The sequence below is a fragment of the Pimephales promelas genome, chromosome 9, assembly GCF_988280905.1.
Source record: "Pimephales promelas chromosome 9, fPimPro1.hap1.1, whole genome shotgun sequence".
NCBI lineage: Eukaryota > Metazoa > Chordata > Actinopteri > Cypriniformes > Leuciscidae > Pimephales > Pimephales promelas.
This window is the reverse complement of record NC_142777.1, coordinates 3,967,186-3,981,529: the sequence shown is the minus strand read 5'-3', so window position 1 is coordinate 3,981,529 and position 14,344 is coordinate 3,967,186. Positions and strand designations below refer to the sequence as shown.

The following is a 14,344-nucleotide window of genomic DNA, read 5'->3' as shown; positions in this document are numbered from 1 at the left end:
ATAAACCACAGATTTGAACTTTAAAAAACTACTTTCTTGCCTGAAAAAGTCTTAAAACTACATTTCGGGACACAATAACAATAGAATTATATTTCAACTGTATGCTTCTAATGCCCTTGTATAGCACGCGCGAGTGACGATACCGTCCACCAATCAGCGTTCTGCAGTGAGTCTAGCTCCACCTTTTAGTACCCTTTCACTGTGCTAGGTACCCCAACGGAAGGCTACCCAAAAAGTGGTACGGTACGTAGGCATCAATTATTTTTATTATAAAAAGACAGTGGTTAATTTAGTACATTTTCCTACCATCTTATTTTTCCTAATTCAAAATCGAATAAAAGCGAATACTTTCTACCATAAAATGTAGCTTAATTCAACCATTTTGTTGACTGACCTGACGACTGATGGAAACCATCAATACTAGCCATAACAGACTCGAGTATTGGTTTAATCTTCTGCTGATCACTGTCTTCTCCTGAGTTATCAGCCTCCTTCTCCTCCTCCTCCTCTTCTTCGTCACTGGAGGAAGACTCTTCCTTGGTTTTAGCCTTCTCTCTCTGAGACCTTCGTTTCCGCTCGAATGACCTTTTAGGTGTTTTTTTGCCCTCTTTACTGGATTCCTCCTCTTCCTTTTTGACGCCTTTGGATTTTTTTTTCCCACTACCCATCCTGGCCAGGTTTTTCATCTGCCTCTCAAGATCGGAGTTGTGGTTTGAGGAGTCCGATTCCCTGCCTTTCTTCTTTTTGGTTCTACTTTTTTTTGCTGTTGACGACTTGTCACTCTGGTCCGAATCCGAGGAGCCCATATCGAGTTTGCGCTTTGGCTTCCCTTTCGCACTTGAGCGAGTAACCAATTTCTTCTTGGTACGTTTTCCGGAAGCTTTCTCGCAGTTTTCGGTTTCACTCTCATCAGAGCTGGCCTCCAAAGCCGCCGTCTGCAGGACCTCAGGGACCTCATCCGAGTCTGAATCACACTGCTCCCCGACTGGGTCACTGCGCTCTTCTTTTGCCTTTGATGACCTTGCTTTACGTTTGCTCTTTGCCTCCGGCGACTTGCGTAAGGGTGTGGTCTTCATCCTGGGGGAGCGTCGGCTATCTTGACCCTCCTTTTGTGACGTCTCTCCATCCATTTCTTCTGAAGGTGACCGTTCACTGCTCTTATCTCGTTTTATGGTAATTTTAAGAGGAACGGGTGTTAGTTTAACGACAAGTTTTTTACCCAGTTTTGCAAGGCTCTTATTGGATTCCACAACCTCAGCTTTGGTTGTCGATTTCCCATCACTGGAGTCTGTCGAGTTGCCAGCATCCTCTTCTTTCTTTACAGCGAGACTCTCGACCATTTCAAAGAGTTCCTCTGGGACAGACGGTGGAATAGACACAATGTCTTTATCCAGAGACGCTTCACCCGCTGGCAGAGAGCTGTCCTCAAAGTCAGGATTATCTGCCATTTCCTGATCTTTAGCTTCACTTTCTTCTGATTGGCTTCTTTCTTCAGACTGGCCTCTTTTTCCAGACCGGCCTCTTTTTCCAGACCGGCCTTTTTCTTCAGACCCTTCACTTTCTCCAGAGTCTTCTCTATCTGCAGACGGGCCTATTTTTCCAGACCGTCCTCTTTTTCCAGACCGGACTTTTTCTTCAGACCCTTCTCTTTCTCCAGACCGGCCTATTTTTCCAGACCGGCCTCTTTTTCCAGACCGGCCTTTTTCTTCAGACCCTTCTCTTTCTTCAGACACTTCTCTTTCTGCAGACGGGCCTCTTTTTCCAGACCGGCCTCTTTTTCCAGACCCTTCTCTTTCTTCAGACCCTTCTCTTTCTCCAGAGTCTTCTCTTTCTCCAGAGTCTTCTCTTTCTGCAGACGGGCCTATTTTTCCAGACCGGCCTCTTTTTCCAGACCGGCCTTTTTCTTCAGACCCTTCTCTTTCTTCAGACACTTCTCTTTCTGCAGACGGGCCTCTTTTTCCAGACCGGCCTCTTTTTCCAGACCCTTCTCTTTCTCCAGACCGGCCTCTTTTTCCAGAGCGGCCTTTTTCTTCAGACCCTTCTCTATCTTCAGACCCTTCTCTTTCTCCAGACCCTTCTCTTTCTCCAGAGTCTTCTCTTTCTGCAGACGGGCCTATTTTTCCAGACCGGACTTTTTCTTCAGACCCTTCTCTTTCTCCAGACCCTTCTCTTTCTCCAGACAGGCCTCTTTCTTCAGACTGGCCTCTTTCTTCAGACTGGGGTCTTTCTTCAGGCCGGTCTCCTTCTTCAGACCAATCCTGAGCTTCTTCTGGCGAGAGTGGAAGGCTGTCCTTCATCTCAACATCAGCCAAGTTACTCTCCTGTTGGTTGTCCTCTTCAACCACAGGATTATAGTCCTTAGTAGGGCAATCCAAACCATCATCACTGACAGTTGTGGGGTCAGCATGGTTCGAGTTAACAACCATTTTACCTGCAGTTTGACTGTCTGCTGGTCTTTGCTCCTCTCCATTCTGAAACTTGAGGCCTCTCTCTTCAAATTCTTTTTCAAGCGAGTCCTCAAGAGCTGTATGAGCCTTTTTCAGATCAGCCAAAACTGATTTGAAGGCCTTTAAGTGTCTATAAGTTACCGCCTTAACATCAGGGCCATTTGATGTGTGCTGGAGGAATTGCACAAAAGTACGGTTCAAACCGTTCGTGGTCTCGATTAGTTTTTTGGTCTTTTTGACTAGCTCTTTGGGAACTTTCAAGGTCTTACAGGAAAAAGTTACGGTTCCCGCTCCGTCTGAAGCATAATCCTGTCCATTTACTGCGGTTTTTTCTCGCTTGGTATGCTTGTGTTTTCGGTCTTCACGCTTTGTCTTGTCATTATCTCCCCTGGGCTTTTTATAACGAGATTCCAAACTGAGCAAAACTTTTTCACAGGTTTTAACATAGTCTTTCAGCGGCTCTGGGCAGCACACAAAGCAGTGCCATTTGCTTTCTTCATTCATTATTTCAGACAGCTCTTTTCGTCCAAGGTTGCGCAAAATGCATTTTTTGCAGAAGGCATTGCTGCAGTAGTCACAACAAATCAGATTGCCACCCTCTGCACACCACCTGCAAATAAAATACAACATCCAATCATTAAATACAGTTTTCTTTTAATTTAACTTTTTTTGTTAATTAAGCAGTGCATTCATTACAATAAGTTTTTGCTGTGGTAAACATGAAATTACACAAATATTGGTATTAACTACTACTCATAACTACTCATCCCAGCTATAATGTTATATAAAAAAATAAATGTTATGCACCAACCTGCATTGTTCATCCATCCCTTCATCATCCTTGCTGATATCATCACTCATATAATATTTGAAACATGACTGTAAGAAAAAGGCATGCATGTTAATGACAGAGATTTAAGTGCATGATTGGCTGTATCAAGTGAATCTGGCTTCTACCTTGCAGATAAGAACATGCAGTGCAGGATGTTGAAAGATGGAGTCCCTCTGAAAATGATTGACTTGTTGTCCACATGCTGTGCAATTAAATATCTCCTGGAGCTTCTCGTCTGTCAGAGATTAAAAAATAAATGAAGATAAAAAAACGGTAATACTGCAATGCTGCCTTAGACTCTTTAATTTTCTAGCAGTCTTTCTCAATCCTGGTCTTAGAGCAGCCCCAACACTGCACATTTTGTATGCATCTGTTAGTTGATCACTGCAAATTCACTACTGATAATCAGGTCGATTTAATTGGGTGTTTTTAGGGTGTTTCCGCAATTGGCACACTCTTTTGAAGAGGACTCAAGTGTGAAAACACCCCAAGATTAGGCCCCGTCCACACTACTGCGTTTTCGTTTAAAAACGGAGACCTTTTGTAGGGATGGGCAACCATTAATCGCGATTAATCGCATCCAAAATAAAAGTTTGTGTTTACATAATATATGTGTGTGCAGTGTGTATAATTAATTTGTATATATAAATACCCACACATGCATGTGTATATTTAAGAAAAATGTGTTATTAATATATTAAATATTTATATTTTTATATAATATTAATTATGTATAAATACATATAAAGTATATAGATGCAAATATTTCTTAAATATATACATGCATGTGTGTGTATTTATACATACAAATTAATGATACACACTACACACACGTATATTATGTAAACATAAACTTTTATTTTGGATGCGATTAATCGTTGCCCATCCCTAGTTTGCACCTCCCATCCACACTAAAGCGGCAAAAACGAAGACCTAAAACGGAGAAGTTTAGAAACGCTGCAGCTCCGATTTGCGTTTTGAATCTCCGGAGGGCGTTTTAGTGTGGACGGGACAAAACGTAGGACTTCAGAAACGCTGACGCAGGGGCTGACGCTTGGCTCCATGATTGGGTGTTATCAGTCATGACGTATCCTTCCCTGATTCGTCAATCACTGTTTACACCGGCACGCGCATGCCCAGTGTTGGTAAATGGTCACGTGATCCGCGTTTTCAGTCGTTTTAATGTGGACGGAGATCATTTCTAAAACGCAGATAAAACGCTGGTGTGGACGGAGATGGTATTCGTTTTAATTCTCCGTTTTTAAACGAAAACGCAGTAGTGTGGACGGGTCCTTAAATGTAATTCAGAAGCAGGGGCCTGATGTATAAAGTTGAGTACGCACAAAAAAAAAAGCATATAAATGTACATATGCAATTTTCCGCTCACATATCGGGATTTATAAAAAAATAAACGTAGACCTTCTTATACTGGCGTGAGCGAAGTAATGAAGTAAACAGATTTAAACTCTGTTTTACATCTGATATGCACATTTAGATTAAATATGCCACTCTCATTAATCGAGTTAAGGACTGAAATTTCAATCATTATCAATAAGTCACAACATTTTTAAATTAATTTAAATAAAATATTTGTAGAGAATATGCTGCAATTGAACACTTGTGAATGCTGCGCTTTAATGTTTTAGCAACAGCAAGGATTGATGGACACATGATACTTCCACTTTGAAATGTGCAGATGTACTGAGAAAATATTTTTGTGCGAATAATAATCAATGATGAACTTGACTCCGTCTAAGTAGACGGCTTTGCAACATAAACGGCATAACGGACACAAAAAGCAGATATAGCCATCCAAATAAGTGAAATTTTGCAAAAATAGAAAGGCAATGCAATAAATTGCAGAGGTGAAGGTGTCATGATCACAAAACATAACTACTTTCAAAATCCTCCCATTTTGCGGCCAAACAGGTTACACTACAAAATTACTTTTTAAACTTTAGATTCAAGGGAATCTTTCTTACGACTATTACATTCATGTTATTCGAACATGTGCAATAGGTGTTACATAACAAATAAATGGCAAATAAATAACTGATTTCTGAAAATTCAATAAACTTCACTGGCGTTTGAGATAATTTACAGCAGACATGAGCTCACTCACCCGAACGTTTCCGTGGTGCGTCCTCTTTCACTTTACTTCCTCGGTTACGAAACTCCGGACCTCTAAATTCATCTTTAGCTTCATTAGCAACCGGCTCCGGCTTCACCACCACTGTGCCTGAGAGACGGGAAGCCAGGAGGTTCAGTGTGGCTCTTCAACTACACGCTTCAGAAGACACTCGATTATCTTAACAGAGGACCAACCTTGCGGTAACTTGTTAATATCCAGGCCGCTCTGCATGCTGTCATCTGTGCAGTGTTCACCTCCACTCTCATTTGCACATTCGGGTTCATCTACAGCGGTGTGCTTGGTCACAAATGAAGGTTTTCTTCCATTTAAAAAAAGGGGGGGAAAGGTCAACAGGTTTGTTCTGATACACAGCATCAATATATATCCTTTTCCCTCCCACTTTTCTAACATTCCTCCCAAAGGCACACAATTCCCACATGCTAATTCAAAGAGCATGGCCATAAAATGTGTCAAACTACAGAAGCATTGTAATCTCTCAATTGTTATAAAAGGTAATGTGCAAGCAACAACAGCAGTTGGTATTCAGATTTCGGCTTCCAACGATACCGCCACCTACCGTATAATATGACGTGCTTATATATGTGCTGATAACGTCATCTTATACATTGGGTGCAGGGCTTGACATTAAATTTTTGAGGCACTTGTCCTTTGGACAAGTAAATTTATGTTTCACTTGTCCATGCACAAAAGTCACTTGTCTGGGCAAAGATTTATAATTTTATCTAGGGCTGCACGATTTGGGGAAAATGTCATATTGCGATTATTGAGGTCAATATTGCGGTTGTGATATGCGATTGCGATATAAACAAATGGTTTCATGAGTCGACTTGTTTGGTTCTAAACCCAATGCACACACAGATTAGTGATAATTCTGAAATTAGCAATAACAACTAAATGATTGATAACACCTATAATGATCAATAAGCCATTGATGTCTGGATAAAAATTAACTGTCTAACAGGTAGGACATATACAGAAATTGAATCAAGTTATCAAACAGTGTGCGCTGCATAAATTATAAATTATGTATAGACTCCTTATTAAAGCTACACAAGTTCTTTAGTCAAGAGCAGTGAGTAATTTTCTCTGTTCCCTTTGTTCTTTCATTAACTTTACTGACAGAACGCTTTATTGGTAGCTGGCCCTTTAAGAGCAGCCACTGTGGACAGAGACGCGGATCTCACACGCGCCTTATTCTCTCACGAGTCACAACTCTTTATGTCCATTATGTTACGAAGATACTCGACAAATGACATTTTGGCTTAAATTGTGTGTGTTGATGTTCGTTCAAGCGCGAAAGAGAACTTCTGGAGCGCGGTCTGTGCATGCGCATTATACTGGTGCGTGTCTTTCTGTGAGTCACATTCAGAGGCAGCACGAAAAATGTGTTCGTTTAAAATCGGTAAATCTGTAAAATAGACGTGACGAGTGGCACATATAACGTGAAGTAACATGGCATTTTATTTTGTCTGAAATTTAACTTGTCCGGTCGGACAACTAATTTTCTCTTCTACTTGTCCTACAAAAAAATCCACTTGTCCCGGACAAGCGGACAAGCCTTAATGTCAAGCCCTGGGTGGCGGTAATACTCCTAAGCAGTGAGCAGCCGGTAACAAGAAGTTGTCGAAGAAGAATGTCCTCATCGCAGTTCTCGCGCATGCGTTCTGGAAATCTCTTCAACTCTCGTCTCAAGGCCCACAAGGAACTAATGGAATAGTCGAATAAAGTCGTTATTTATGTTTTTTTTCCACACAAAAAGTATTCTCGTCGCTTGATAAACTTATAGTTGAGCCACTGTAGTCACATGGAATATTTAAACCTTTTCTTCATTGACTTTTTGGGCCGTCAAGTTTCATTCCCTTAGGGAGCCTATGTAGCAGTGATCCACCTCTCAGATTTAGTTAAAAATATCTTTATTTGTGTTCCGAAGACGAACGAAGGTCTTGCGGGGTTGGTACAGCATGGGGGTGAGTAATTAATGACTTAATTTTCATTTTTGGGTGAACTAACCCTTTAAGGCTTTAAGACCTTAAAAACGGCTTTAAATGCATGAAAAGATATCATATACTTTATATATAGTACCTCTCCCATCTATGTACTCACTTTAACTTTTTAAGAACCATTACATTTTCTGTTATTTATAATGTCAAAATATCATGTGGTGCGACCATCCGGCCATTACTGCTGTTTCGGAAACGTCTTTGAAATGACTCTAAATTTATTTTCTACACTGTTTGGCATGATTTCCAAAATGCTTTGAAGTCATGGTAAAAATTGCTAAGTATTTGTATTTATATTTCCATAATAATATACAAACAAACGTTGTCCGATGAAGTCAATTTTATGAAATATCAAGTGGTGCTACCATTTCGGCAATTTATGTTGAGATCCATTCAGAGACAGGAAGTTGCATCATTTAACCTACCAATTCACCAAGGACCCATGAAAGCAGCAAGTTTGTAACCCTCTCTCAGATTTGGAAAAAGAAAAAAAAACCTTTTTAACGGCTGGTATGTAGTTACATTTGGATATCATGTGATATGACCTCAAAAAAAAAAAAAGATTAAAGTTATTTCTACAAAATATAAATTTTTATTATAAAATTTCAGTGACCTTTTGTGGGAAGCTAGCTTATTTTGTTTAGGTGGCCAATTATGTCTCTGAATTAAAATTAGAAAATGTTTAAATATCATGTGGTGAGACCACTGCAGAGTGTTTTCCATGATAGATTGACAGTTTTTGTGCTTTTATATTCAACTGATGGTTGATATACATAAGAACTTAATTTTTATTATCATTTGGAATAGATTTTTATGTAATTTCGCAAATGTATTTATGTAATTTAAAAAACATATTCAGACGGTTTAGGTTTAATCCTTGTACAATATGAGAAAAATGCTTAAATATATATTTTTAGAGTATGTAATTTCAGTTTGGTTTATGCATTTATTCGTAATGTATTTATTTACTCATTTATCACGATTGTACCAGATGCGTAGACATAGGTAGCGTGTTAATTGTGACCCTGCAGCAAGAGCAGGAGACCAGTGAGATATTATTACAATGTAAATCCATTGTTTTCTATGTGAATATATATTCCTGTGGTCACATGATTCTTCAGAAATCATTCTTATATGCGGATGAAACATTTCTGATTATTATCAACGTTCATACTTTTGTGGAAACTGTGATAAATTTGTATTTTTTAGGATTCTTTGACGAATAGAAAATTCAGCATGCAGGGAAATCGCTCTTGAATGTGGGTTTGCTTTTCACTTTCGCCTTCGAATTCACACGTACATCCAAGTAAATGGAGATATTTGTCAATGTCAGACATCTCTCATTACTCCAGTCTCGTAAATGAACCGTGAATCTGACTCCTGCTGCGACGCGTTCAGTTTATAACTGTAAACACCGGTAACACAGACTACAGCAAGCCTAGAAAACATGACCAAGTAACAATGTTGATTTTAGCCTAAAGGGCTATATTTTTCCATCAGATTTAAGACCACAACTCAAAATGTAATGCTCAGATCAAGGAAATACACACGTGACATTTAATGGCCTTAAGATCAGATGACCATATTCCCTAGGGAATATTTCGCATCTGGTTTTGAACTGAACACAGCAAAAGACAACATAGACGGTATCAGTTCAGTCCAGCTATTTCACTAGATAAGAGCCAGAGCCAAAACAACGAGTGCAACTCACCTCTTTGAGCGTGAAGATGAGGGTTTGGTCATTTCGGAGGAGCAACCGGGCTGGAAAAAAGAAAAGAAAATTTCATTTTCAGTGATTTTAAATCCACATGTCACTAATTCAACTCTCCACACTGCAAAACATGCTTTTCTTACTTAGTATTTTTGTCTTGTTTCCACCAGTACGAGTACCAAAAAAATCTTAAATCAAGATGCATTTACTAGAGAAAAAAGCCATGTCTTGTTTTCTGGGGAAATCAATCAAAGCTAAAAGAGTTGTTGCTTAAAAAAAGCTAAATGATCTGACTATGTGGTACAAAAAATTATCTTAATTCAAACAGAAACAAAATTATTTTTCTAACCCCACCAGCAAGTAATTTTGCTTAGCATTTTTGTCTTGTTTCCAGTCCAAATATCTAAAAATTCTTAAGAAAAGCATTTTTTATAGTGCAAATGTTTTAAAAACAGATTTGCAGATCACAGAAATAATATCTGAATAAACTGTGTGCACGGAGTAATTATTCAAGCAACATTAGCCTCATATATTAGTGTTGCATAAAAGGGTCCTAACCACAATGCCCACAGGGACATCTTAATATCTGTATATTTTAACACCAATTCAGAAATCATTACAATGGTGTGATGGGCGTTCAGGAGATTTTAGTCTTAACATTGTTGGAATAAAATGTAAGTGCTGGATTTCAATTTAACATACACAAAGAAAGATAGGAAGCCCGAGGCCAACAAATTGATGTGCATTAGGCCTAGTTGTATAATGGATGTTTTATCTATGCAGAGAATGATGGGAAAAGCTCTTCAAACTGCAGAGAAACACAGAAAAAGAAAAAACAGGCTCTGTAGACACACACCTCATTCATTTTCTCATCAGGGATGTTTAAGTCACTGGATGCCATTTTACCTGAAATATGAGAAAAGCAAAAGTTACAATTAGGGTTGGGTATCGAGAATCGAGTATCGATTGGAACCGAGACTAACTTTTCGTTTTTCCCGGAATCGTTCAAAAGTTAAAATTTCGATTCCTAGTTTCGATATTCACAGTCCGCTGAGCGGAAGAAGAAACCGCTGAACAACACCAACGAAGAAGCGTCTACCGGGCATAACCGCGCGAGTCGAACAGGAGTACCTTACGTCGGCGATCCAAAGTGTGGCTTCACTTTTCTAAAAATAACGAAATCTTGGCAAAATGCTAAATTTGTGACAAAAGGAGTATTTTTACAGAAGGAGTATTTCCTTCAGAAAGGATTATTTCCTTCAGAAAGGCCGTTGGTTAGCAAGGTTAGCTAAACTTTTTTGACCCTGCCTCTTAAAAGAATCGGAATCGAGAACCGTTAGGAACCGGAATCGAAACAAGGAATCGCAATCGGAATCAGAATCGTTCAAATTCAAACGATACCCAACCCTAGTTACAATACATCTATAAAATTTTCAATCACGAATAACATAATCGTAAATTAAATGCAAATAATTTTATTGGGAAATATTCAGTCAGTTTTTTTCCCCAACACAAAGCCTTATTAACAAAACGCAGTTTTAGCGTGACTGTCCAAATTAGACGAATTCATTGTTGATATTTTATCCTTGAAATGATAATATTATCAACGTCGTTACCTAGCTGTTCCGATACCGAATTTTACAGCGGCAAAAGACACAAGAAACAACCATGGTCGAATATTATGTCAAAATTAAATAATTAAATGTTTTAACAAATTCAGCTTTTTATATCGCTAAATTATAGTGCTAAACGGCCTTGGTCATCTCTAGGCTAAAAGGAGAGGAGAGTTAAAGTTACTAAAAATAATAAATACAAAAAATGTACATGTATTTATGCTTGATGTGATTTTTTTTTTTAAATATTTATGGTCATAAACAATTATGAACATTAATAAAACAGACTAAAGTTACTCTGACTGGTATTTCTACAATAATCTCCATGCAGGATAAAAGTGTGTGATCGTTGTTTCTGCAACAGCTCCTCTCGCACTGTGTAATACGTCAGAGTCTGAATTCCTCGCTTTATTTCCTTCACTCGTTGCTGATCTAGTGCACTCAACTGCCACGCACTATACAGGGATCAGAGAATCCGCGAGCCATTTCAGACGTAGCAAGAGTTGATTCAAGGGCTGACCCCTGATAGTCGACTAGATGAGGTTTTGTCGACCAAAATTGTATTAATCTAGTCGTCGCAGAAAAAATAAAAACTCCACGGGAAGTGGCGAAATCACACAGTCCACGACGGACGGATCGCTAACGCCAGGAAATCAAAACATTCGCCTATCATTCATCGACCTCAAATATGGCCCATCACTTGAAACATCGCTCTTATGTTTTGGATGATATGTAATAAAATGTACATTTCCAGAATACAATTAGCCACAAATTCAAGCGTTTGTGTGTGATCACTTACATTTCACTGAAAATATATATTTTTTTAACTGTAATTTTTGGTCATGCAGATAAGAGTAATGCAAACTATAAAGGATCTACTTTTATATTTGTTAAACTCACAATAACAACAAAACATTGTGCTTATGTTAAATAATTAAAACAAACAGGGCACTCTCAGTCTCGTAACAAAACCAACCGAACCTCAGTGTATACTGGCTCTTAATCTTTATAGCCGAGAAAAAACAGAAAACATTAACAATAGATCATTAACAATAGATTATTAAAACAATAGAGTTAGAATGTTGTCTCCTGTTTTTTCACAACACATTCATAATCATTAGGTTTGCAGATGAGCTGTGGCAAGCATTATGTGTGCGTTTGAGTGCTGATTAGGCTATGTATTATATATGAAGGCTTTTTATTATGATTTATGGCTTATTAATATAAATATGTGATTAGTTTTACATAATTTATTAGAAATTACAGTTGTGGTAAATTAACCGCATATGGTTCTGTGTGCTATACCGTTTTTTCAGGCATGTATACACATCCAAATAATCGAATTGGGTTATTTAAAAAAAATCTATATTAGTCGATCTCTACAATTCAGAGTCTTTGAATCGGCTCTTTTGGAGAAGACTCCCATCACTTATCCTCACCATTGGAAATGTCTTGAGAACCAATGCTTTCGTCGTCCGGAGAATTACCCAAGAACTCATGAAGTTTAGTCACCAATGTATTCAGCTTACTGGACCTGAAAGAAACACATGATATAGTATGTATCAAGAAACAAAGACATACGAAAACAATAGGCCACATTTACAAACAATAATACCACAGACTGAATTGAATAAGGAATTTCAGTGTAGGAAGAGCTACATTTTATAACACAAAAAAGGACATCAGTGGATTACTGTAAGTTAGTACTTAAGATATTGTGGAAGAAACCACAGTTAATTTAATAAAGATAACTAGCAATAAAAGAGTAACAAAATGATAGTACAGGAAGCAGAATTCACACGGTCCATTGATTTACGAAGTGTCCCTTGAAAAATAAAATCATGCTTAAACCTCGGTTAACAACAAACAAAAGTGACTTTGTATGTCGTAAAAAAAAACACAATTTAGGTCTAAATAAACATAAATAGCTGAAATTAAGGTTAAACACTAGCAATGACCGAAAATGAGAGCCGTTATTAATGTGAGGCGAGTTTTAGCGGGTTCTGTTGATTGGCAGGTGGCGTCATCACTGAGCCCGTCTCCTATTAGCGCGAAACACAACAGCCGGTTACAGGACGGAAGACACGCACTGATAACAGCGAACATAAACAAACCGATCAGCTCGTGCTCACATTAAGAGTAAGAAACATGCCACCAAACCAAACACATGAATAAGACGAGAGTGGGGTAAAAAAAAAAAAATCGTCTCGCTACAGACTGTTCATGATGTTTTGGCTACTTGTTTGACACTGACTGATTAATTTTCAATACACGAGCTGATGTACAAAGAAAACACAATAGAGAGACACAAAAGTAATACACACATCCCCTAAATCTACGCCAAAACAGCCATTTTAATGAAGTACTGAGAATTTGGTGGAGAACGGCCTAGTTTTTGCACGACCAATGCAGATATATCTCCACAATAGGGTGAATAAAGAAAACTACTTGTAAAACATAAAGCAATGCACTACATTAGGATGAAATCATCATTAAATATCATTATGACACCCCCCTAACTATTCGCAACACTTATGCATGGATGTAAAGTGCACAAATGCACGCGCATATTACCCGGCTACATCCCTACACCTACCTGAAGATCTCAATGCTCCTCACACGCGCAGATCTTCGAGATGTCACTGTTTTGGCCCCGCGAGGAAAGCTGTTTTTGCATTCGATCCGGTCAATTTTCACGTGTGTGGTAAAAGTAAATTGTGTTTTACGCCGATCAGGGCAGACAAAGCGAGAGCGCCATCTTGCCGGATGGCTCGAGACGCGCTAAAATGGCGCACGCGAGACTCCTCTGATCTGCGCGCGCGCTCTGGGAACACACTGGACGCGAGTGGTCACATGCAGTTCACTTTTGACACGACAGTCCGCGACCTCTTTGCGTGCATTTTTGAAATGCACAGAAAGATAATATATAATGTAATGCAAATAAAGTGCGGCATGGAAGGGGAAACTAGGGCATTAGTTCTATGATGCATTCTGGGCAGACACATGCCTGCCGTTACCGGCGCGTGCTGTAATAATTAATGTGTGGAAATCACGGCATGCATTTTGTTTCACATGACGTTATGACCCCGATATGCTTAGCAACCGTGCAGTTGCAGTTTGTTATGCAAGCATCGCAATGCAGACTGCACTTCAGACAGACTCAACATACAGACTGCATGCATGTGGAGGAGAGGAGTCTGTCTGTGTGTTCCAGCACATGTGTCGGTCGTGTGTGTGTGCATGAGCAGACATACCTGCAGATGTCGGTGGTCATTTCGTCCCCTTTTTAAACCTGCGACCTCATTTAAAACATGCTTTTTATATTTTGAATTTATTTCCCCCTAGACGCAGACTTGGATTGCTTGATATTAAACAATGCCAGGATCCATGTTGCTATGGTGGAGCTCCATGCAGCTGATTGGCTGGTTTTATCTCATAAATGTAAACCAGGAAGAGAAAGTCCTTGGTTTACAGATACATTCTTCATTTTACATTTTTATAAATAAAATAATAGACTGGTCTGCCATTGCAATGACTTCATCACTAACGTGTGTGAAAATTGATCATTTAGCAAAACTGCATTCAATAA

The 14,344-nt window shown here is 38.9% G+C and overlaps 1 protein-coding gene across 2 annotated transcripts in view; it reads right to left on the bottom strand.

Moving 5' to 3' along the window:
- atrx (ATRX chromatin remodeler) overlaps positions 1–14,148 on the bottom strand; it is a 66,564-nt gene extending 52,416 nt beyond the window's left edge. The window contains exons 1-9 of one of the 2 annotated variants that reach the window (XM_039694200.2): positions 14,010–14,148; positions 12,195–12,289; positions 9,999–10,048; positions 9,143–9,192; positions 5,605–5,729; positions 5,402–5,518; positions 3,405–3,514; positions 3,259–3,326; positions 395–3,057 (exon numbers count right to left, since the gene is read on the bottom strand). In XM_039694200.2, the coding sequence (XP_039550134.2) occupies positions 395–3,057; positions 3,259–3,326; positions 3,405–3,514; positions 5,402–5,518; positions 5,605–5,729; positions 9,143–9,192; positions 9,999–10,048; positions 12,195–12,289; positions 14,010–14,029 (3,298 nt within the window). In that variant the 5' untranslated portion in view covers positions 14,030–14,148. Of the gene's footprint in view, positions 1–394; positions 3,058–3,258; positions 3,327–3,404; positions 3,515–5,401; positions 5,519–5,604; positions 5,730–9,142; positions 9,193–9,998; positions 10,049–12,194; positions 12,290–13,351; positions 13,519–14,009 lie in introns of those variants that run through there. The other variant, XM_039694201.2, reaches the window with a different exon arrangement.
- Between the last annotated feature and the right edge of the window lie 196 nt (positions 14,149–14,344).